Here is a 21,728-nt window from a genome sequence, read left to right as displayed (position 1 = left end):
CCTGGAATCATCTCTGTGGACAGAAAGCTATTTAGGCTTTTGTACTATCGTTGCTTTTATTCAACTTTGATCTTCAAATTCTAAGACACTAAAAAACAGCAAATTAAACAGGAGGAGCCTTATTTACTGACCAGCCAGTGTGGCGGACTGAAATCTAAAAACCTGCTCCCGTAAACAAAACGCCTGAGGTTCTGCCTCAAGGAATTCAGCCTAAAGCTGTGGGATGTGAGTTCACTGCCCAATCTCAGGACAGTTGCATTAGTTTTCTCGGGCTTCCAGAACAAGGAGCACAGGCGGAGCACAGGCTTACACGACAGAAATTAGTTTTCTCCCAAGTCCAGAGGCTGGATGTGTGAGATCAAGGTGTTGGTGGGGTTGGGTTCTTCTGGAGCCTCTCTCCTTGACGTGGAGATGCCCCCTTCTCCCTGTGTCTGTGGTCCGTGTCCACATATCCTCCTGTTATAAGGACACCCATCACATTGGAACAGAGCCCATCCTAGTGGCCTCATTTTAACTCACCTGCCTCTTTAAAGTCCTGGTCTGCAGGTAGAGTGACGCTCTGAAGTACCAGGGGTTAGGACTTCAACTGCAAATTAGGAAGCAACACAATTCAACCCACCACTGTCGTGGGGTGGTGGTTTTGTTTTCTTTCCTGGCATGTTTCCAGGTTGAACTTTGACTTTCTTTCTTACTTACTTATAATTCAGGTTTCAGTTTCTTTTGTGCTTTACTTAAAACAACTGCTGAGCTACCGGGTTGCAGCTTCAGGTCTTACCTAAAGATAGTATTTGAATTATCTTCTCAAACATGGAAAGGTTCAGTGGATTTGCTGTTAATTCCCAATTAAAGCAAACCTGATAATACCGAGTGGCCCACTCGACTGTTGTATGCACCCCTTTGAAAGTGAGGCGACACGTCTCTGCTGTGCTTCTCTAGGGAAGTAGCACCCGAGACAAAAGCCTGAGGTGACCGGCAATGAGTCACCTGAAGACGAGCGTGAGCACAGCCGACTGTGAGAACCAATCCTTTCGGCCATTGCTGTAACCATCTGTCTTGCGGTGTGTATGTGTGTTTCCCTTCCCTCTCTTTCTCTTCCTTTGCAGGAGACCCGGGTCCAGATGGCGAGCTGGGGTCTAAAGGCGTGAAAGGCTTCCCTGGGTGTCCAGGCACCAAAGGCCCTCCAGGTTTCCTTTCTGTGCTTTGTCTCTGTCCCTTTCCTGGGGGTAGACGTCTCCTCCTGAGCTTGAACTCTCTGTTGAGCTGTATCTCTGAGCCACGACTGTCCTTTAGAAGGTAGTTTCCAGTTTGTCAGCCCTCAGTCAGAAATGCGTAAAAGTGAGGGTAGGCATTTATACGTAGTTCAAAGACCTGACACGCTAGACATTCCAGAGTGATAATCCTCGTGATTGTATCAGTCTGTGCATAGTTCTCACTGTGAATTTAGCTTCACGTAACTACAGCCCGGCAGTTGAACACCTTTACCAGAATTACCCACATCTGGCACCTTAGGCCGCTGATGGGAAGTGAGTCCTCTCTTTGAAATGCATTTTTTTTCAGGCCCCCCAGGGTTCCCAGGAGATCCTGGACCGATGGGCATGAGAGGTGACCAAGGGCGTGATGGGATTCCTGGTCCAACAGGAGAAAAGGGAGAAACGGGTACAACTTGCTCATTATCTTGGACCCACTAGTTTTGTTTTGCATGACATCATTAGTGACACTAATTAATAATGAATAATTAGTAACCCGACACTGCTCTAGAGAGTCCCTTCTGACAGAACAAATGGTCTTTAGTGTGTTCTGGGGGCATGATAACTAAACTTCTTTCTGTTGCCAAAATGAAATTGACCAAGTGGAAGACGTTATACCTGTGTGATGAAATTAACCACACGTAAAACATTAATATGCCAAAATTACCTCTTTCAGGTTTGCTGGGGGCACTTCCAGGCCAGAAAGGGAGACCTGGAGCTCCAGGTGAGCTGTTCTTCCTCGCTGAAACTGTGTGGGGATTCACATGTGCAAGGACAGACTCCAATTTAATATGCTTGATATATGAAATTAACTTAACGTATTGAATTAAAGAAGTCCCAGTAATAACGTGGAATATTTATATTCTTTGTATTCAAGTAAAAATGCTTAATTGTTACCATCCCAACAAAGTGAATGAATTAGAAACTGTGATCCAATTTGAAAGTCTTTAAAAATAAAGACTTCTTATGTATTTGCTTTGTTGCTATTAACAGGGTTTAAATGTATCACTCCCCTAAATGGATGAGGGTGTAATTGGTAGCTTTGCCGTTCCTTTGTCTGGATTTAGCCGGGCGACACTTCAAATGCGCACAGCACCGTCGTGAGGTTCGGCTTTGTGTGCTCTGTGGGGTTATCAGTGATTAAATAATGTCATTCTAATTCAAGTTCACCAGGTTAACGGGAGCTGTGGCTTCCGTGTACAGAACACTTTAGACCTTACACCATGTTTTCCCATCTCACTTTTCTGTTTATCATTCTCATTTCATCTTTGAAGAACGGAGCTAGGTGAGGTACTATCTTCGTTTTGAGAATAAGAATATATTAAAGTGAAGTGGACTTTGTCAAGATTAAATGGCTAACTGAGAGCAGAACTGAGTTAAGACCTACATTTTTTTACCAGCTCTTTTTTTAAAAAAAAAAAATTGTGAATCTTAATACATTTGAGCAAAAGGTCTACATGACTTTTAGATAACCACACACTGTAACTCCCAGCGTAGGGGCATCCCAGAAACTGCTGAGAACTTTCTCTCCGCAGGAGCCAAAGGAGACAGAGGAGCCCCCGGCTTGCCCGGCCTCCCCGGCAGGAAAGGGATGGTGGGCGATGTCGGGCCGCCAGGGCCCACGGGAACGGCAGGGTTCCCGGGGCCGCCAGGGGAACCTGGCGCGATCCTCCCTGGCCAAAAAGGAAACCGAGGCCCCCCAGGCTCACGAGGAAACCCAGGTAGAATCTACTTTTATAAAAGATAAACGGGTGAAAATCATGTTTCACACACATCAAAAGCTTTCCACCTCCCTCTCGCGTGACCTGATGCTCCTTTGTCCCCGCGGCCTTCCCCACCTTCCCACGCCCACCAGTCCTCACGCAGAGCGCACTCGAGCTGCTGGCGTTGCCGAGGCAGGCAGGCCTGTGTGGAAAACTAGTCAATACCACATTAATCAGCCTGAAAGAGAGAGATGCGTCCGTTCACCAGGGAGCCCCTCCCGTGTGTCGGGTCTGAGTTAGGAGCCGCTCTGCCCCAGCAGACCTTCGCCAGGCACTCCACTGCTGTGATCCTGCTGTCTTTACCGCAATCCCATCCTGCTCCAGGTGCAGGTGGGGAGGGGACCGTTCAAGGTCATGGGAAGGTACAGGGTTTGCCCGTCCTTCAGAAGAATCACCGACAGAAGCTGCCGAGCTCCCCGACGTGCGGCACTGATGAGCTCTTTGTGCATTCGTTCAGGCGAGCCCGGCCCGCCCGGACCCCCAGGCAGACACGTGGAAGGCATAAAAGGAGAGAAGGGGTCTATAGGCAAGCCTGGCCCGAGAGGCCCACCTGGACCTGCAGGGGACGCAGGGCCGCTGGGTCCTCCGGTGAGTGCGGAAATCCATTTCAACCTCTTTATTCTTCCAAATCGATTGCCGGCATCGGATGTACAAGAAGCAACAACATTTCCCCATTGGAGTCTAGAAGGTTCAAAGAATCCAAGACTCATAAGCATTAGACAGATCTGGCTTCTAAGAGCCCTCCTGAGAGTCTGGTCCACGTGGGACTCTGCTCTATGCCATTTCTGACCTTGTCTTGTTTAGATTCTGAACAAGTCCAGGGATGGAAGCTTCGAAAAACACCCGGGCGCTTGGGATCTCTCTAGAAGACAACATAGTTCTTCCTTGTGAATGTGCTTTCAAAGTGGTGTGCGCTGTCCCCGAAATGTCTATTTATTCTTTCTTCCCACGACATGCAGTACTCACTTTCCAGTGTTTGTAAATACCTGCCATTTCCTTCCAAATACAGGGGTGGGCAAAAGTAGGTTAATAATAACAATAAATATAATAATTAATAAACAAATAATATAAGAATAAACTGTTTCATATACTCACAACTGTAAGCCTACATTTGCCTACCCTTGTATTTTCTCCTCTGATAAATACCTGGGTTTTTTTTTCAAATTCGGTTTAACCTTTCATCAACCCCGTCTCTATTCTGAATACATCCTAGCTTGTCAGTGTCTCCCTTAAAAATGCAGGCCCTGGGGCAGACAGCTGCCGGGAGTGAGGAGAACTCCGCACTCCGCGGAGGGTCTGCAGGAGGGGTGCGTCTCCCTGTCCTCAACACGGCACTCCGCCGTCCACCCCAAAACCCACTCGGGCAGCTTGCCCGTCCTGCCGCACATGGAGCTTATGGTCAACGAAAGCCCACGTGCCTTCTGCTCAGGAGCTGCTACTAACTTTTCTCCTTTAGTTCTTGTCCTATTGTTTGAGACTGAAATGCAGAACGTTCCCAGTTATCTTTCTTAGACCTCATCTGGTTCACTTAGACCCATGATCCCAACCTACTGACATCTCTTGACTCGGTCTCTCCCTCAACACCTGGGCCACCTTCCTCGCTTTCCGATTCCTCTGTTCACATCAAATTCTCTCGGAGCCTGATGAGGACATCAGAGTTCTGTCCTAGATGTCCTGTTTCCACCAGTGATGGGTAATAAGGCACAGCACAGCTTATTGTCAGGAATCATGTTGCTCTCTTAAGATCTCTTGGTACTTGGTTTCTAAAGTCTACCTTTTCAAACCCTTTAATTTGAAAAATGAGGTGTTTGCCCTTCTTCAGTATCTCTCATATTCTCCACGACTCTTTGAAAGTGGCAAACGCTGGTCCTATGATCACATCAGAAATTCCTCCAATGTCACTTGGACGTGGAAAGTCGGGTTTGGAAATGTGATCTCACTTAAATCTTCTGGGGGGGTTCCAAGGTCTTTGGCTTCTACATTTGCACTCAAAAGGTTATTCTTCTTAATGGATGTCTAAACTGGCTGGGTGCCTCTTCTGGCTCTCTCCTTGCATGGAGGAGCTCCCTCCCTCCCCAAGGGCTGGGCCTGGCAGGCAGGGCCCCCTCCCTGCCTACCCTCGACAGAACTTAAAAGCCTGCGAGTCTCGGATCAGATGGTTCTGCTTGCTTGCCCTCCTTTCTTTAATCCCACACCACCATATCCCAGCAACGGGGCTGGGTCTCATCTCTGTTTGGTCTTCTTGCTGCAACGACTGCTGGATCAAAGGGCAGTCATGTTCTTGCCGTTTGTCATGTTCATTGTTTTCCAGTAATAACTTTGTCTCAATTCACACGGACACTGTAAGTGTAGATTTTACATACATTCTGACACGTGGCTCTGTTTGGAAGCCCTGCTCCCTCCCTTCCCCGCTCCTCCTGTGTTTGTTTGGGCGTCTCATGGCTACAGGAGCAGTGAGTGTGGCCTCATGAGGAGGGAGCATCTGCTCCCCATCACATCCTTGCCCAAAGTGTGTGTCAGAACTGCCCAGACGACCCCTACCTGCTCCCACTCCTGGGCACTTGACTTCTCCACTCTGACCAGGACTAATTTTTAACTCTGCTGGCTTAGTGAGAATGATGGTGGATGCTGCAATTCAACAGCTCGTTTTTGCAAGAATTATGAATACAAGTTATCATGATTATTCTGGCAGTCCACTGCCTGCTCTTCCTACCCAGTGTATCCAGTACTCACACAACATTCGTGAGTATCAGAAGTTATGTTTGCTCTTGGGCTTACGGTTAGTTTTCCTTTCTTTTTTTTTTATCAACAATGATGGTCCTAAGGAGCAGTCTAGGTGGCAGAGGAGTTACAGGAGGTGGAACACTGGATTGGAAGGTTAAAATGATATGGCTTAACTTCAGCTCATTCTTACCCAGCATGGTATATCCTATTTGCTTTAAAAAAAAAAAAACTGCAGTGAATATTGTGATTTTTAAAATTTGTCTGTGGTCACGCTCTCTTTTATTTGAAATACAGGGGGCACCAGGAACTCCGGGTCTGCCGGGGCTCAGAGGTGATCCTGGGTTCCCAGGATTTCCAGGCACGAAAGGTACTGGTTCTGTGCGCTGCTCTTTGGAGGCCAATACGGTGACTGAGATTCATGTTCCAGGGCACGCGAATGTTAGCCAACTCCCGGTCACTGCAGTTAGGGTCAGTACGAATCAGACCTCGATGGTATCGAAGGCTCCACGAGCAGCACCCAACCCCAGGGGACTTACAAATTAAAACCGTATCTAAAGATAGAAACTATAGGGAGAAACGAAACAGAAACAGTGTACTGATGTGTGTGGGTTGGGGGGTGGGAAACTACAGTAAAATCTCCAGTACTGCTCTGCATCGTTTATTTTCCTTTGTGTTTATTAACGGGGAGGGTAAGTGCATTTTACATGTGGAGTTAAGCGTTGGTCTTTTTCTTTATGTGGCACGGGCATTATGTTTTTAATCAGAAAAAAAAATGACTGGGTTTTTAACTTTAAAATGTTTATACACACACAATTAAGCTTCAGGTTTTGGACATTCTCCAGGCTTCCATTAGGGTTCTGTGACCTTCCACGAGGTTTTGGATGTGGAAATGGATGTCTGCACTGGTTAGATCCTGTTACTGTTTTTTCGTACGGCAGAGAACCTATTACAGATTGCAAGATGCTAAATGATAAGTGTAGCCAAAGTGAACAAAGCCACATTTTCACAAAGGAAAACTTCCAGGTCTAAGGGGAGATAAGGAGGGGTTCAAAGACAGCCTTCTTAATGCTTCCCACCACTGACTCAACAAGGAGCACATGAGCTAAGAATAAATCAAAGCAAGCGGTTCTGAGGCGTCTTACTAGACACTGGGCCGGTGACCGCTGGCAGGCAGCCTGGGGAAAACGTGTGCCACCTGCTCCCCCCAGTCTCACAGCAGGAACGTCTGAGGCTTTGTCTTTATTTTCTCAATGATTTAGAGCCCCCACCCCCTAAGGAAGGAAACATGCTGGTGAGGCATTGTAGGGGTATTTAGAGAAGAGCCATCAAATCAGTTCTCTTAAAATATGCTCCACGAAACATTCAAGTACTCTCAGATTTTCAGAACTAGACCACCTATCAGCTGGCCCTGCTGAGTTGGCAATTTAGAAATTTTTAATCCCCCAAGGGAAAACATATTTTGGCTTCTTCTGGGGGATGTAAGTAAATATTAACACCTTCCTCAAGTTCTGAAATCCAGTGGATAGTTTATAGTATAGCTGCCCGTTTAATTTTGGTCATTTTTTATTGTGTATCTTCTACAAGTGTCGTATTTAGTATGGAAGTCTAAGTAATCAGATGTAATACCTACATTATTTCCAAAATTTTTATGAGTATATTTATCCAAATCAATGGTTCTTGGCAGTTTTCATGCATGTCAAAGTCTGGCAAAAAAAATCTTACCACTTTGATAGTTTCTATCAAAACAGATATTCTATTTATACTGATGAGAGTTCCTATCATGACTAACCCTGGGCTGTGAGTAAAGCTAGAGAAATAGGCTGGGAAAACACAAGTAGGACAACCAATATAATTTACCAGGAAATGTGCTATAATAAAGTAGGTTTTAATGTTACTTCATATTTTGCCTTGAATGTTAAATTGAACTGGTTTCTGAACTTAAACAGTGACCTCTCAGACACTCTCCCTCTTTGGCAGAAGAGGGCAAAGGGAGGAAAATTGGGACAACTGTAATATAATAATAAACAACTTTAAAAAAACAAACTCTCCCCCTTCAATGCTACAATACAAATTCTTAATGCTTACTTCTAGCGTATACCTTTCAATAGATATGAAACATGACTGATTGGCCCACATGAAATGCCAAAACCCTTATGAATATAATTCAGTCGGAGGCCGTCACCGGGTTTACACCCTTCAGCCGTAACTTCAGCATCTACCCTTGGAGTTGCCACCAACCTGAAGGGCTGGGAAACCCACTGTTCTAAGTGCAATCACATTGCTCCCCCCCCCCTTTTTTTTTAAGGAGAGAAGGGTAATCCAGGACTTCTGGGACCAAGTGGACCTCCAGGGCAAACGGGGCCCAAAGGACGACCAGGTAAACATTATCTCCTTAGTTTGCCCTCCAGGAAGAACGGGTGACTCCGAGCACGGCCATCATCTTCCTTATGTTCATGTGAACAGGTGCACCTGGGGACCCCGGCACAGTCACGGTCATCTCCCTTCCAGGAAGTCCAGGGCCACCGGGCCCAGCTGGACCACCAGGGACACCAGGAGAACCTGGGCCACCGGGGCCAGCGGGGAAACCAGGTGTGGGACTGGCAGCATTGACCTGAATCACTAGGAAGTGGTTGAACCAGCCAACAATAATTCACAAAAAAATTACACATTATATTCCAAACAGCTTTAGCATTGAGCTCCTTTTACTCTTCACCAGCAAATACAAGACCTTTTCAATCTATTGAAGGCTGTTGTGCATGGTATAAACTTGAGCATACACTTTAGGGCACTTAGGGGGTTGTTTTTATTAAGGTAAAAGTATTGTATCTGTCTCCTCTAACAACTGTCAGTCACAGAGCTCTACTTCTAATTGACTGCCTTCTTTGTATTGATACTCTTCTAACACTGTGCATAGCACTTGGAAAAGTAGTACGTACAAATGCATGTTTCATCTCATGAAAGCTTCTCAAATATTGGGGGTATGAAAATTGAACTAACCCCTCGATATAGGTTTAGCATACTGTAAGTGTTCTGAATGGAATCATGTTCTAAGTTTGCTTGCATCACCTGGGGGACGACATTATTACTTTGGTCAATACAAGCGCACAGTGAATTCCCTAACAGCACACACCAGGATAGCAGCACAATTTAAATATGCTGTACTTCATATACTCCTAGTTCACTTTTAGGGGGCTTTCCCCCCAGGAACTAGGATGTAACAACTTGGACGAGCAACTGTCCCAGTTTGCCCAGAGCTGAGAGTCTGCTCAGTTTGCCGACTCTCACTGCCGACACTGGGGAAGTCCCCGGTTAACTGAGGTGGCAGACCACCCTACCTCTTGTCCTCTCTGTATGAGCCGTTCAATACAACGTTGGTTTGCTTGGTTTTTGTTGTTGTTGTTTGTTTCTGCACAGGACCCTGTGGGCCAAGAGGTGAGCCAGGCAAGGACGGAAACCCAGGAATTCCTGGGCCACCTGGAGAAAAAGGCAACAAAGGTCGTAAGGGAGAGCAAGGTAAACGGCCGGCCTGTCCCCCTCACTGCAGGGGTGCTGTTTCAGCAGTCAGAGGGGTCATGTTCTAGTGTGACCACCTACCCAGTAATCTAGGTCTTTCAGTTTGTTGCTCAGATTGGACTACAAACCAGCAGTAAAGCGTTCATTTGGAAGAAAATTCGAGTTATTGAAATACACCATTCTTCTTAACCTCCTGACTAGGAAATGTAATCTAAATTTTTAGTCTGAGGACCTAATGAAACACTAATTCTATTTTCAGAAAGGCCAGGACTGTTTTCCATTTACAGGAGTACTTGGTTAGCAGTATCTACTTACAGGGGTGATATACAGGCAGAGAAATGCTACCTGGATATAAACAGAAGAGCAACTCAGCAGCCTTACTGAGGAAAGCCATGTTTTAACTATGCCTTTCTCGAATACAACTCAACTCCTGTGCATCCTGAAAAAAGGCCTCTTAAATATTTTAGTCTAAGCATAAGCTCTCTGTTCACCTGGATCAAAATCTGCCTTCTGCAAGTTTCAAAAGCAGCCCCTAGAAAATACCTGGATGTCCAAAGCTTATTTTTTAGGATTGCTGACTTAAAATAAGAAAGGATTCTGTGATTTCCCAATTTTCTGATATATGCCCAATCTACTATAACTGTAAAATCTAGAGATTTAGATCCTTACAAGTTCAAATGTAATGCTAGTATTTATATTAATTTCATAACTACTCATAATTCAGTGCTGTCATGAGTGCACTTTAGAGCACTATTTGACTTTCCTTTGAAAACACTGTGTTTTCAAAGTGGTAAAAAAAAAAAAAGCCTTACTAATAATAATTCTATGAATTAAAAAAACTTTATTGACCAAGTCAGTGTTTCAGAATGGGGCCACACCAAGAGCAAAGGTTCTACAGTACAAACTGTATTGAGAATGATTAGTAAGTGGACATAGTTAATCCTGATGTTACCAAAGGCCTCATAAGAATGAGAAAGGGATCTAAGAGTCAAATAGCACTGGTCTGAGCTAAGAGCCTTGGCTGTTCTTGGATGTGTACACTATCCTTGGGTAACAGCTCACCCAGCTAGAACCGAGTTTCTGCCACACCTGGCTAATCACTTCAGTTCCAGTGCAGAGGCCCGAAGGGACCTTTTGCTTGTTACGGCCTCCTGCGGAAGGAGGAGGCAATTTGGACTTTTCAAGTAAGATGACTTTGAAGAATTTGGATGTAGCCTATTTTCAATTTCAAAGAATGAACCAAGGACCCAGGAGGAGATAGGAAATAGGGACTGAAAAAAATATATTGGGGATTCTACAAATCCCTGTGAAAAGCACTGACTTAAAACTGACACTAGCTAAGGCACAGCCCGACTCCATGGCATGGTGGTTTACGAGGAAAAATACCAACACCTCTTTTGACTAGGTGGGCCCAAAACCCAAGTCTCTGCCATCTCTGCCTGTCCTCAGAACTCAAAAGGACCATCACCAAAACCAGGGTGCAGTTGGCATTGGGGTGCAGTGGCAGCAGAAATGGACCAAGGGTCAGGGGGTTGGTTGGCCTGTGCCAGCATCATAAAAAACAACAAAAAAAAGGTATTTGATGAAGAGGGAACAAGAGAAAGGAGAAAAAGGATAGGTCACGGGTCCTCAGTAGAAAGTGACGAAAGTGTATTAATTACTCTACTCCAAATGTAGAGAAAGTACAAAGTAAAAAAAAGTGCATTGGTTTTAACTCATAAACTCTTATCAGTTTTTTAAAAAGTCTTCTCTTCTTGTTTGCCTTATGAACTGATCAAAAACTTTCTTGAAGTTTTAAACTTTGCACCTTTGAAAGAAACTGTCAAGCTAACTGAAAATAATGCTCATGTTTATTGAAATTATGAAAAGCCCATGTTAATTTTATCTTAAATTGATTTTCATATTATATTTGATTTCTTGTTCCCCACACTGTAAAAGTCATTTATGCAAAAGAGATGCACATAAAACCTACCACAGACCACTGTGTTTGGCACCAAAGGGAAATAGAGATAGACATCTTGATCTCAGAGAAATTCATCGTACGATATAACAAGTATGTACAATAGGCAATGTATGGTATTAGTCAGCATTTATTAATGTTGTTTGGCCACTGTATAAGCCACTGTTCTCTGTGACTCCTTACTATATTTGGGGCTTATCAGATACACATAAACATTTAAATCAGTACTCTGGAAAAACAAGTTTGAGGTTGTGTTGCAACACGCGTAACGTTTCTTGAAGGGCTACCTGGATTCAACGGACCACCGGGCCCGAAGGGGAAGCCGGGTGACGCTGGACCGCCTGCCGCCGGTCCCACCGTGAGAGGCTTCATCTTCACCCGGCACAGCCAGAGCACAGCCGTTCCCTCCTGTCCGGAAGGGACGGAGACGCTCTACAGCGGGTACTCGCTTCTCTTCGTGCAAGGCAACGAGCAAGCACTTGGACAAGACCTGGGTAATGTCGCACTCCCCGCTTTGTTCCGTACACAGACTGCCAATTCTTATGGCATGGGGCACTTCTCTCTGGAGTGTACACGACCTTGGGTATCTTACAGCACTTTTTAAAGATAGTTAACAAACGATTGGTTTCATGTCTCATTTTTATTCTGAAATGTAAAGCTCTTCTGAATTACAGTTGACGTACAATACTGTATTAGTTTCAGCTGCACAACATAGTGAGATTTAACATTTATATACCTTACAAAGTGACCACCACAGAAAGTCCACTATCCATCCGTCACCATACGAAGTTATTGTGATACTGATATTAATAATCCTTATGTTGTACTTTGCACCCCCATGACTTATTTACAAGTTTCTACCTCCTAATCCCCTTGGCCTTTCTGCCGATACCCCCACCCCCCAACCCTCTGGCAATGATCAGTTTTCCTACATCTATGGGTCAGTTCGTCCTGTTTGTTTAGTTTTTTAGATTCCACCCCTAAGTGAAAGGATACAGTATTTGTCTTTCTCTGACTTAATTTCCTTAGCATTATACCCGCTAGGTCAATCCGTGTTGTTGCAAATGGCAAGATCCGCTTCTTTTCTGGCGGTGCCACACCCTGGTGCGTCGTGTGCACGTGCACACACACCCACGCCTTTCCCCATTCGTCTGGTGATGGACGCCGGCGCTGCTTCAGTCACTTGGCTACTGTAAATAATGCTGCAGCAAACAGAGGTGCATGCAGCTTTCTGAGTGGTTCCACTTCTGGGGGCTTACCTTAAGAAAACAATTGCTGGGTCCTTCTTTGTCTCTTGTTATATAGCCTCTGATTTAAAGTCTTTTTGTCTGATGTAAGTATTGCTATCCCAGCTTCTCTGTTGTTGTTTTTTTATTTCCATTTACATGAAATATCTTTTCCATTTATTTATTTCCAGTCTCTGTGTGACTTTCAATCAGGAGTCTCATGGAGGCAATGTAGGCAGGATATGTATAACCCCTCCCCGCTTTTTTTAAACTATTCAGTCATCCTGTTTATGCAATGGAGCATTTAGTCAACTTCCATTGAAGTAATTATTGATAGCTATGTCCTTATTGCCATTTTAATTGTTTTCATACTACATTATAAGTGGTTGGTCTACTATCTTTACTATTTGTTTGACTTTACCAGTGCATATTTTTTCATTTTTTTGGCCTTTTCCACTTAAAGAATCCCCTTTAACATTTCTTGTAATGCTGGTTTAGTGGTGATGTACTCCTTTAACTGTTGCTTGTCTGAGAAAATCTTGACCTCTCCTTCTATTCTGAATGATAACCTTGCTGGGTAGAGTATTCTTGGTTGTAGGTTTTTTTCTCTCATCATGTTGAATACATCATGCCACTCCCTTCTGGCCTGCAAAGTTTCTGTTGAAAAGTCAGCTGACAGTCTTATGGGAATACCCTTGTATGTAACTAGTTGTTTTTCTCTTGCTGCTTTTAAGATTCTCTCTTTATCTTTAACTTTCAACAACTTAATTATAATGTGTCGTGGTGTGTGTCTCTTTGGGTTCATTTTGTTTGGGACTCTCCATGCTTCCTGGACTTGGATGTCTGTTTCCTTTGCCAAGTTAGGAAAGTTTTCAGCCATTATTTCCTCAAATAGGTTTTCTGTCCCTTTCTCACTCTCTTCTCCTTCTGGGACCCCTATGACTCGAATGTTAGTACGCTTGATGGTGTCCCATAGGTCTCTTATGCTATCTTCCTTCTTTTTAATTCTTTTTTCTTTTTGATCTTCCAGCTGGGTGACTTCCACTATCCTGTTTTCCTGGTTGCTGATCCATTCTTCTGTGTCATCAGATTTGATGTTGATTTTCAGATTGATGTTGATTTCCTGCAATGATTTTTTCATTTCAATTGTTCCTTTCCTCACTTCTGTTAGGTCCTTTCCTAGAATTTGTAGGTCTTTGTTCAAGTTGCTGAAGTTCTCACTGAGTTCATTCATTTGTCTGCACAGTTGAAAGAGCATCTTTGTGACTGTTACTTTGAACTCTTCATCTAGTAGACAGCTGACCTCAGTTGCATGTAGTTCTTTTTCTGGGGTTTTGCCTTGTTTTTTTGTTTGGAACATATTCTTTTCTATCTTCATTTTGCCTGTTTGTTTTTATGTATTGTGTTAAGCGAAATCTCTTGGTCTTGAAAAAGTGGCCTTATTTTCCCACGGGGCCCTAATTTCAATGTCCCCCTTGTTACCAGAGCCAGGTGGTCTACAGGGGGCACTAATATAGCCTCCTGTTGTGGCTGGACCACTTCTGTGGACACACTAGCAGGCAAGGCTGCTGCTATCTGGCCTACTGGCTGCGAGGCCTGGCCACAACTGTTGCAGACTCACTGGAATGCAGGGCAAGGCTTTGATGTGGCTGGCTGCAAAGCCCTCCCCCGCTGCTGCAGACACACTGCTGTGTGCTGGTGCTGAGTGAGGCGGCCCACGGTGTGTGACAGGCCAGAAAGTGCTCTGGAGGGGTACTACCCTGGGTGGACCCTCAGGGAAATGCCAGGGTGGGGCGAACAGTGTTAGCAAGGTTAATGGACAGTGTCAGACAGCCAGGTTAGAGGAAGGGGAAAATGGTACCCACTGGCACCTGTGGCATGAGCAAGTTCCAGCAGATCCCTGTCCCTCCAGCACACACCCTAAAATTAGTCAATGAATCACCTTCACGTATGACCTAGCTGCTTTTTAAACTGCTCCCTCTGTGCCAGAACGGGGAAGGAGCGCAACCTGGGGCTTCCTACAGCCCTTTGGCTCTCTCAGATGTGAGCCTCGCTGGTTTTCAAAAACAGCTGTTAGGAGGGCTCCACTTCCTGGTTCAGGTCAACCAGTTTAGGGTTCAGACCCTTCGCTCTCCAGGGGCGACCTCCGAGGTTGTCATAACCCTCCCACTCGTGAGTCACTGCATCAGGAGCAGGGAGTAGGGTGGGTGCTGACTAGGCTTAGTCTCTACCCCTCCTACCCTTTCCAATGTGGCTTTTTCTTTGTCTGTAGTTGTAGAAAACCTTTCTGCGAGTCTTCGGGTGGTCTCAGAGATAGCCGTTCTGTATGTAGTTGCAGTTCGGGTGTCAATGAGAGGAGGTGAGCTCAGGGTCTTCCTACTCTGCCATCTTGAACTTGAAGCCAGGGGCCTTGCTCTTGAATGTCAATTCAGCTTGTCCTGTTCAACAAAAACAATTTCACGTGAATCATCTATCTGCTTTTTAATCTTAATAGTAATATATTTTCTAAAGCTTTTCCTGGTTATTAGGTATTATAGATGCATCAAGATCTGGGAATACTTTAAAGCAAAAACATTTTTCCAACTGACCTCTACCAATCCTCAAGTTCTCCACTGATTAAGATGGGTCACAGAAGTATTAAGAGTACAAAAAAGACAGTGTGTTTGCCCACTGGATCTTTGACTTCTATCAATGTTAAAACTTCCATAACACATTTTGCAAGTAACTCTTTTGTGTCATCTTTCTTCAGTTTTTGCCATAGGTTATGTTTTAATTAGCCTCTATCTAGTAACAATATCCAAAGCAATTTTAATTTACTGACAGTGATAACCAGTCTGCTGTTTTATTAGGAACTCTTGGAAGCTGCCTACAGCGATTTACCACAATGCCATTCTTATTCTGTAACATCAACGATGTATGTAACTTTGCGTCTCGAAATGATTATTCATACTGGCTGTCAACAGCAGCTCTGATGCCAATGGACATGGCTCCAATTACTGGCAGAGCCCTGGAGCCTTATATTAGCAGGTAAAAATTCAGTCCCTTAGTTTGTGATGAATTAGTTTGTGATGGAAGTCGGTGAATCACTTCTCTTGAAATGGAACTGTGGGCAGCACATCACAGTTCGGAACACGATGGTGCCCCCATGTGCTTTGTTTCCCGTCACAGATGCACCGTCTGTGAAGGGCCTGCAATTGCCATAGCCATTCACAGCCAAACCACTGACATTCCTGCATGTCCCCATGGCTGGATTTCTCTTTGGAAAGGATTTTCTTTCATCATGGTAAGAAAAAAAGGAACAGCAAATTCATAACAAAGATTGCCTGTAGAATCCTAAATGCCCCAAAAATGATGTGTCTGATAACAATACACAAAATATCTCACAAACATGTGCTTAAAATCTGAAAATATACCCTCCTTTTAAAAAGCAGTCAGTTGCTTTTTGGTAAATTATAGAGCATTTAAAAAATAGACTTCTCAGGAGATTACCCACAAATTCTAAGACATTTAGGTGAACAGTAGCTACAATATTGGTAATAAAATGTCTATTTTTTTAATGTGGCACATGTTTTACATACATCCTCCACAATCTTTATGAGAACCCTGCAAGGTAGTTTCTACCACCTACAGATTTACCACACAGAAAAGTATTTTCTCCAGGGTCTCACAACTAATAAGTGGTAAAGCTAGGATTTGTACCCAAGGCTCTCTGCTCCAAAAGCTTCAAACCTTAAACCGTTTCCTTTGACATTCATATGAAGATGGGCACTAAGAGAGAGACAGCCTTTAAAAACATTCCCCAGATCTAAGTGCCAAATGAAGAGATTTATCAAGGACCACCTGTGAGTCTGATAGCGGCACATCCGTGGTTAGCAGTTATTCATATTCTGCATGAATAGCTCCCCTTATTTACTCACAGTCGTCCATTCTTTCCATCATGAATTCAGTAAGTATTTATTGAACACCTACCATATGCCATAAGCACTAAGGATACCACCGGCCTTGAACCAAGTTCCTGCTCTCATAGAGCCTATAGCCTAGTGGCGAAGGTGGACAATAACCAGGAAGCCACAACAAGAACAGTAATGAGTGCAGACGGCAAATGCTACTATGAAGGACACAAGGCAAGGTAAAGAGAGACTTGGGTACAAATCCTAGCTTTACCAAGGACCATGCAACTACTATTCAAATTCCTATAGTTAATGGTTGGCTTCATTAAACCCAGAAATAACGTTCAGGTTTACTCAAGCCTTCGGAAGCTTGTATTTAAGCAGATCCCTAAATGACAGTAAGAACCAGTCACATCTGGGGAAAAGAGCATTCCAAGCAGAAGAAACAGCTTTTACTTTCTTTTTGATGACTATAGCTCAACTTGAAAGTAACTGGTGTGTTGGCAAATCTGGGCAAAGAAGCACAAGAAGTTTAATTTATGTCCCCCCTCCCCCCGTCTTCTATAACCAAAAAACAACACAAAACAAAACAAAACCAGAGCACTGAAAATGTCAACACCATACACAGAATCCTTATTCAGATGTATTTATCATGACAGTTCACAAGTGCAGGTTCTGAGGGCGCTGGGCAAGCACTGGCATCCCCTGGATCCTGCCTGGAAGAATTCCGAGCCAGCCCGTTTATAGAATGCCATGGAAGAGGAACATGCAACTACTATTCAAACTCCTACAGTTTCTGGTTGGCTTCCTTAAACCCAGAAAGAATGTTCAGGTAATTATTCGAAGTCAAGCTTAATCTAATGACTCAACTGCAGAACTATTAAAAAATTGCCTATGTTAGATTTTCATTATTTTAAAAATTTTGCATGCCAATAAAATCCTGTTTAGCTTGGCACTTCCAGTTTACAAGAATCAACCAGTAGCTATGGTTCTGTACGCCTGCCTGCAGCAACAATGGCACCACTAGATGTATTTAATATTTATATGTAAATGTATAGTAAATTACTGAATAAAACCATTAAATGATCTGCTAATCTTCATTTATTGTATTGAAAGACTTTCAGGACAGGCCATTTAAAAAACAGGGTCAGTTTTCATTAATAAAGGTAATCTGTGTGATTCCTTAGTGCTACCGAAATACAACTAAAATCAAAAAACGTTGACACTATATATACCTTGTCAGAAATATAACTCCTATCATAAAGTTCAGATTAGCTACAATATGTATAAATAAAACTCAAACCCAACAAGCATTCCCTTTTTATCTACAATTGATTTTTTTTTCCAGAAAACCTATCCCATCCACTGTGAAAGCTGGGGAGTTAGAGAAGATAATAAGTCGCTGTCGGGTGTGCATGAAGAGAAGACAATGAAGACATCGAAGACAACAGACCTGTCCTTTTTCATCCTAAATAACGATGCAGAGCAAGCATTTACATATTTTTCTCTAACCAACAATACCTCTCTATGATGGCTTGGTACAAAATTTCTGTTTGTTTCCCCATACACCAAACATTTCTTTTACGTTAGTTCTGTGATCCTGCTCTCTAAATCTGTTTCAAAGTTCTCTAAGGCAAGACAGCAGAGCTTTCACAAAGTATCCCTGAAATTGTATTCTACTTGTATCCAACACGCTGTCTACATGGTGACTGTATAAAGTTTGATGATACAAGTGAAGACCTATTTGGCCCATTAAATCTCTAAGATCTGCCCCTTTTATTTCAGTCTTTGAGACTCAGAGAGGCTATTTTAGTTTTAGAATGACCCACCACCTACTTCCTAAGACTTTAGATCCTAAGCAGACGAGATGCAGGGAAGAAGACGTGCATCATTCATGAAACTGGACTTTTGGATCTGTTAATTAACCTAAGGCTGGAGGGAACCGTTATTAAACTGGGGTTCAGGGATTTTTCTAGGGCTCTTTTAAACATATGCATACTAAGGCTAAAAGAGAGGTTCCCTGAATGGAATCACAATAGCCTTGGAAACACTGTATGGTTTTGTTTATTTTTTGGTTATCTTTTGGTTCATCCATTGAATTCATGTCACTGCAGCAACAGAGCCTGCTTGTATTCCGCATAGGTACAGCTTTTACCCTTAGTGCATTAGTTTTAATAGAATTTTTACACACATACTCAGAACTGGGTCTAATTTTAGCTTTTCTTTTACCAGCACACCCACACAAATAACAAGAGAACAAGTTACTAGATGTGGGTATATACTTTATCCCCACCCATATAAATGTTGGTGCATAAAATTGAGTAGTTCAATAATCCATGAAAGAACTTAAGGCACTTGTTGGCTAATGAGGCTCCGAATATTTTTCCTTTGCTTGAAATATTCCATTCAACTTGGATATTTAGAAACTCCCTTGTTACTTCCCTAATTCTTCTTTGGTAAAAACATGTTTTTCAAACCATATTAAGAAAGTCCACTGTAAAAATCTTAATGTACAAATTGTATAGCTTGCCAACTGTGTCTTAAAACTTTCTTTTCAGTGTGGTTGATACATTCCCAGGGTTACTTAATTCAACTTAACAAGTATTTTATTCAGCACCAAGCCGTACCCCAGGCACTGTGCTAAATTACAGAAATGCTGAGGGGTGGGACTTGTTTCTGATGTAACATCCTGGAAAAAGTAACTTACTTCTTCTGTTAGGAACCCCACACAGCTGAGTTGTTACCCCCTTTTTCTTCCTTTATCTCTGTCCTAATATTTCATCATTAATTCAGCAGCCCTCAGTAAGGGTTTAAAAATAAGATCTATGCCCAGGATTTCTAGCTTCTCCTAGGCTAGCTTTTCCTAGGCACCACAGATCTTGGTTTAGACAATGTTAAACAAAAACTCTGCAAAACATTAAAAACAATTTATACTTGATGGCAGCACTATGGATGAGTCTCAGAAGCCGGCATCCTACGAAAAAGCTCTGAAGATGTTTCCCGACCCACCTGGGTGGAGGTGGTGGTGCTGATATTTAAATTCAGGTTTTACTGCTTCCATCTCAGTTACCCTGGAAGAGAAGACGTGGCCCCAGAGGACAGCGCAGACTATGACCATGGCCCACTTCCTCCACTGCTCTCGTGACGGCCATCAAACCATTTTTACGTTTCAACTAAGAAGCACGTTTTACTGAGATTATTTATACTCATCTAATATTAAGACTTTTTGCTCTAAAAATGCCCTACTGTCCCCATTGTACTGCAATGCCACAGAGGGCTGACAGATCCCCACAAACCCTCTATAGACTGGTAGTTCCCCAAGAGTGGTCCCTGGACCAGCGGCTGAGGGGTACCCTGCCCCGTGGAGTCCTCCTGGTCGTGGATGAAATAAACTGGCCTGCACACAATGTTTGAACTTAAACACCTGGTTTATACCAACAGGGCTAGAGCAAAGCAAAGCAAGCTTTGTTCAAAGGGTGCACTGCATTCTTCAGCCTGATTTCCCAAGGGAACCCTCGGTGCTAGCACCCGGTCATGCCTGCCCCCTGCATTCCCGGTTTTCCGGTCAAGTCTCACGGGCCCCTTTCAAGGCCTAGCCTGCACGGTGCTACAGTCTCCGACACCACACAAAGCAGTCCCCATGGAGCAGCATCTGGGAACTTGTCACAAATCCAAATTCCAGGGCCAACCCCACACTGACAGAATCAGAAACTCCGGGGATAAGGTCCGGAGTTTTAACAACCCCCTTCTCCCCCAGTGATTCCCAATGCCCGGTTAAGACTGAGAAAAACTGCTCCAGGCAAACACCCCAAAAAACCATTCTACAAGCCGTTACCAGGCATAGCTGGCCACAACTGTTCCCCCTGTGCCCTTTTTTCCGGTCCAAAATCACAAGTGAACTTAAGGTTGTCTCATGTTACTAATATGAAGAAGCCCTAGATTGGGGCTGATGGCAAACGACTGGCGTCCGCTCGTCCCCCAGCCTCCATCCCTCTTGCCCTCTCATGGGTGTCTAACTTCTGAGGAAGGCAGGTGATGCGCAACGCAGCCGTGTCACCAGCCGCCCGATCGTGCTTCTCAGACTGAGCGCCAAAACACAGCTCATGTGCGTCTCTTCCTAAGACACCTGTGAGTTGCTTATAAAGTTGGGAAGATTTAACTTGGTAGATAAAATGATACATAACTTGTTTCTTTTACATTGGGGGCTTGGCTTCAACTCTGGAATTACAGTGTGCTCATGGGTTTCTCTTTCTACAGGATAAATATTATTAAATAACTTATTTATAAAAGTATTACAATATTAAATTTGAAGTTTATTGCTAATATAACTTACAAAGGTTTTTCTATGCATCAGATGCAACTTACTGCTACAAAACTTAATATTTACTCTATAACCAAATGAAATATATTTAAAATATATTGAATACTTTATATTATTATATCCTGACAAAATTACAATGTTGTAATGTACTAATATTTCTGTAATTATAGCTAAAATATAATTTTATTATAGTCTAATAATAAAATCGAAAAAATTATATCTGGTCTTAATTTTCAAAATGAAAACAATTTATTTTGAACTTTAAAAATATGCGTTCACTGTAAAATCAATAGACAGTACAGAACTTAACACACTGGGGACATGTTTTCATATCCACAGACGAGAACTAATCATTACTTGCACGGATGTACTACATAAGTCAATGAATCCCCAATTTTACAGTTTTTCCTATCTCATTTTAATATTTTGCTCATTACTACTGCGGTTGAACATTGTCGATTCTCATTAGTATTTTCATTATGATTTATTTTTGTTTTCCCGTGAGGAGCCCAATCACACCTTTGCTCATTTTCTGTGGCAATGTGTAAGGAGTTTTTGCAAATCAGTAAGATACTGTATAGATTATGGGAACTATGGGTCATATATTTTGATAACATGTTTCCCATTTACAATACAACTACTCCTCATTTGAGGAAAATACTCATAAAATTTCAAATGTAGAGAACTGGTGAAGAACACTTTTAATACACTAAGCATGAAATCTCTTAATTAAGGAACTTACAGGCTGTGTTGAATGACAATAAAGATATAATCAGCAAAGAAAGAGAATGAACAGTGATCGTAGTAAGACCAAGAAAATCGTTGCTTAAATAAATATCTTAGAACCACTCTCATAATGGGGCAAAAAAAAATCTAGTTTGTAAACATTTTGAGTTAAAAAACATACTAATCCATTTTAATGAACTTATTTTTACAGCTGGCAAGTAGAAAAATTAATGCTGTGTTTGAGCTCATTCTCTCTCCTTCTCCCTCCCTCTCTCTCTACTTTATAAGACTGTTTGGAGAGGAAAATTTTGATCAGTCTCTAGTGGATTCTTAGCAACCTAATGGCAGTAAACACAGA

At 43.0% G+C, this 21,728-nt stretch overlaps 1 protein-coding gene across 2 annotated transcripts in view; it reads left to right on the top strand.

Annotated features, from left to right (window-relative positions):
- Nucleotides 1–20,786, top strand: part of LOC123828663 (collagen alpha-3(IV) chain-like) — a 127,981-nt gene extending 107,195 nt beyond the window's left edge. For both annotated transcript variants that reach the window (XM_045853732.1, XM_045853738.1), the window contains exons 39-52: nt 1,104–1,184; nt 1,558–1,656; nt 1,924–1,971; nt 2,783–2,968; nt 3,468–3,598; nt 6,029–6,101; nt 8,040–8,111; nt 8,198–8,323; nt 9,149–9,247; nt 11,489–11,701; nt 15,283–15,460; nt 15,602–15,716; nt 16,983–17,155; nt 17,672–20,786. In XM_045853732.1, the coding sequence (XP_045709688.1) occupies nt 1,104–1,184; nt 1,558–1,656; nt 1,924–1,971; nt 2,783–2,968; nt 3,468–3,598; nt 6,029–6,101; nt 8,040–8,111; nt 8,198–8,323; nt 9,149–9,247; nt 11,489–11,701; nt 15,283–15,460; nt 15,602–15,716; nt 16,983–17,155; nt 17,672–17,756 (1,679 nt within the window). In that variant the 3' untranslated portion in view covers nt 17,757–20,786. The remainder of the gene's footprint in view (nt 1–1,103; nt 1,185–1,557; nt 1,657–1,923; nt 1,972–2,782; nt 2,969–3,467; nt 3,599–6,028; nt 6,102–8,039; nt 8,112–8,197; nt 8,324–9,148; nt 9,248–11,488; nt 11,702–15,282; nt 15,461–15,601; nt 15,717–16,982; nt 17,156–17,671) is intronic.
- Nucleotides 20,787–21,728: the final 942 nt, after the last annotated feature.

Source organism: Phyllostomus hastatus, unplaced genomic scaffold (genome assembly GCF_019186645.2).
Source record: "Phyllostomus hastatus isolate PE091 unplaced genomic scaffold, TTU_PhHast_1.1 phas_contig_137, whole genome shotgun sequence".
NCBI classification, from domain to species: domain Eukaryota; kingdom Metazoa; phylum Chordata; class Mammalia; order Chiroptera; family Phyllostomidae; genus Phyllostomus; species Phyllostomus hastatus.
The sequence above is the reverse complement of the archived record's forward strand: the minus strand, read 5'-3'. Positions and strand labels throughout refer to the sequence as shown.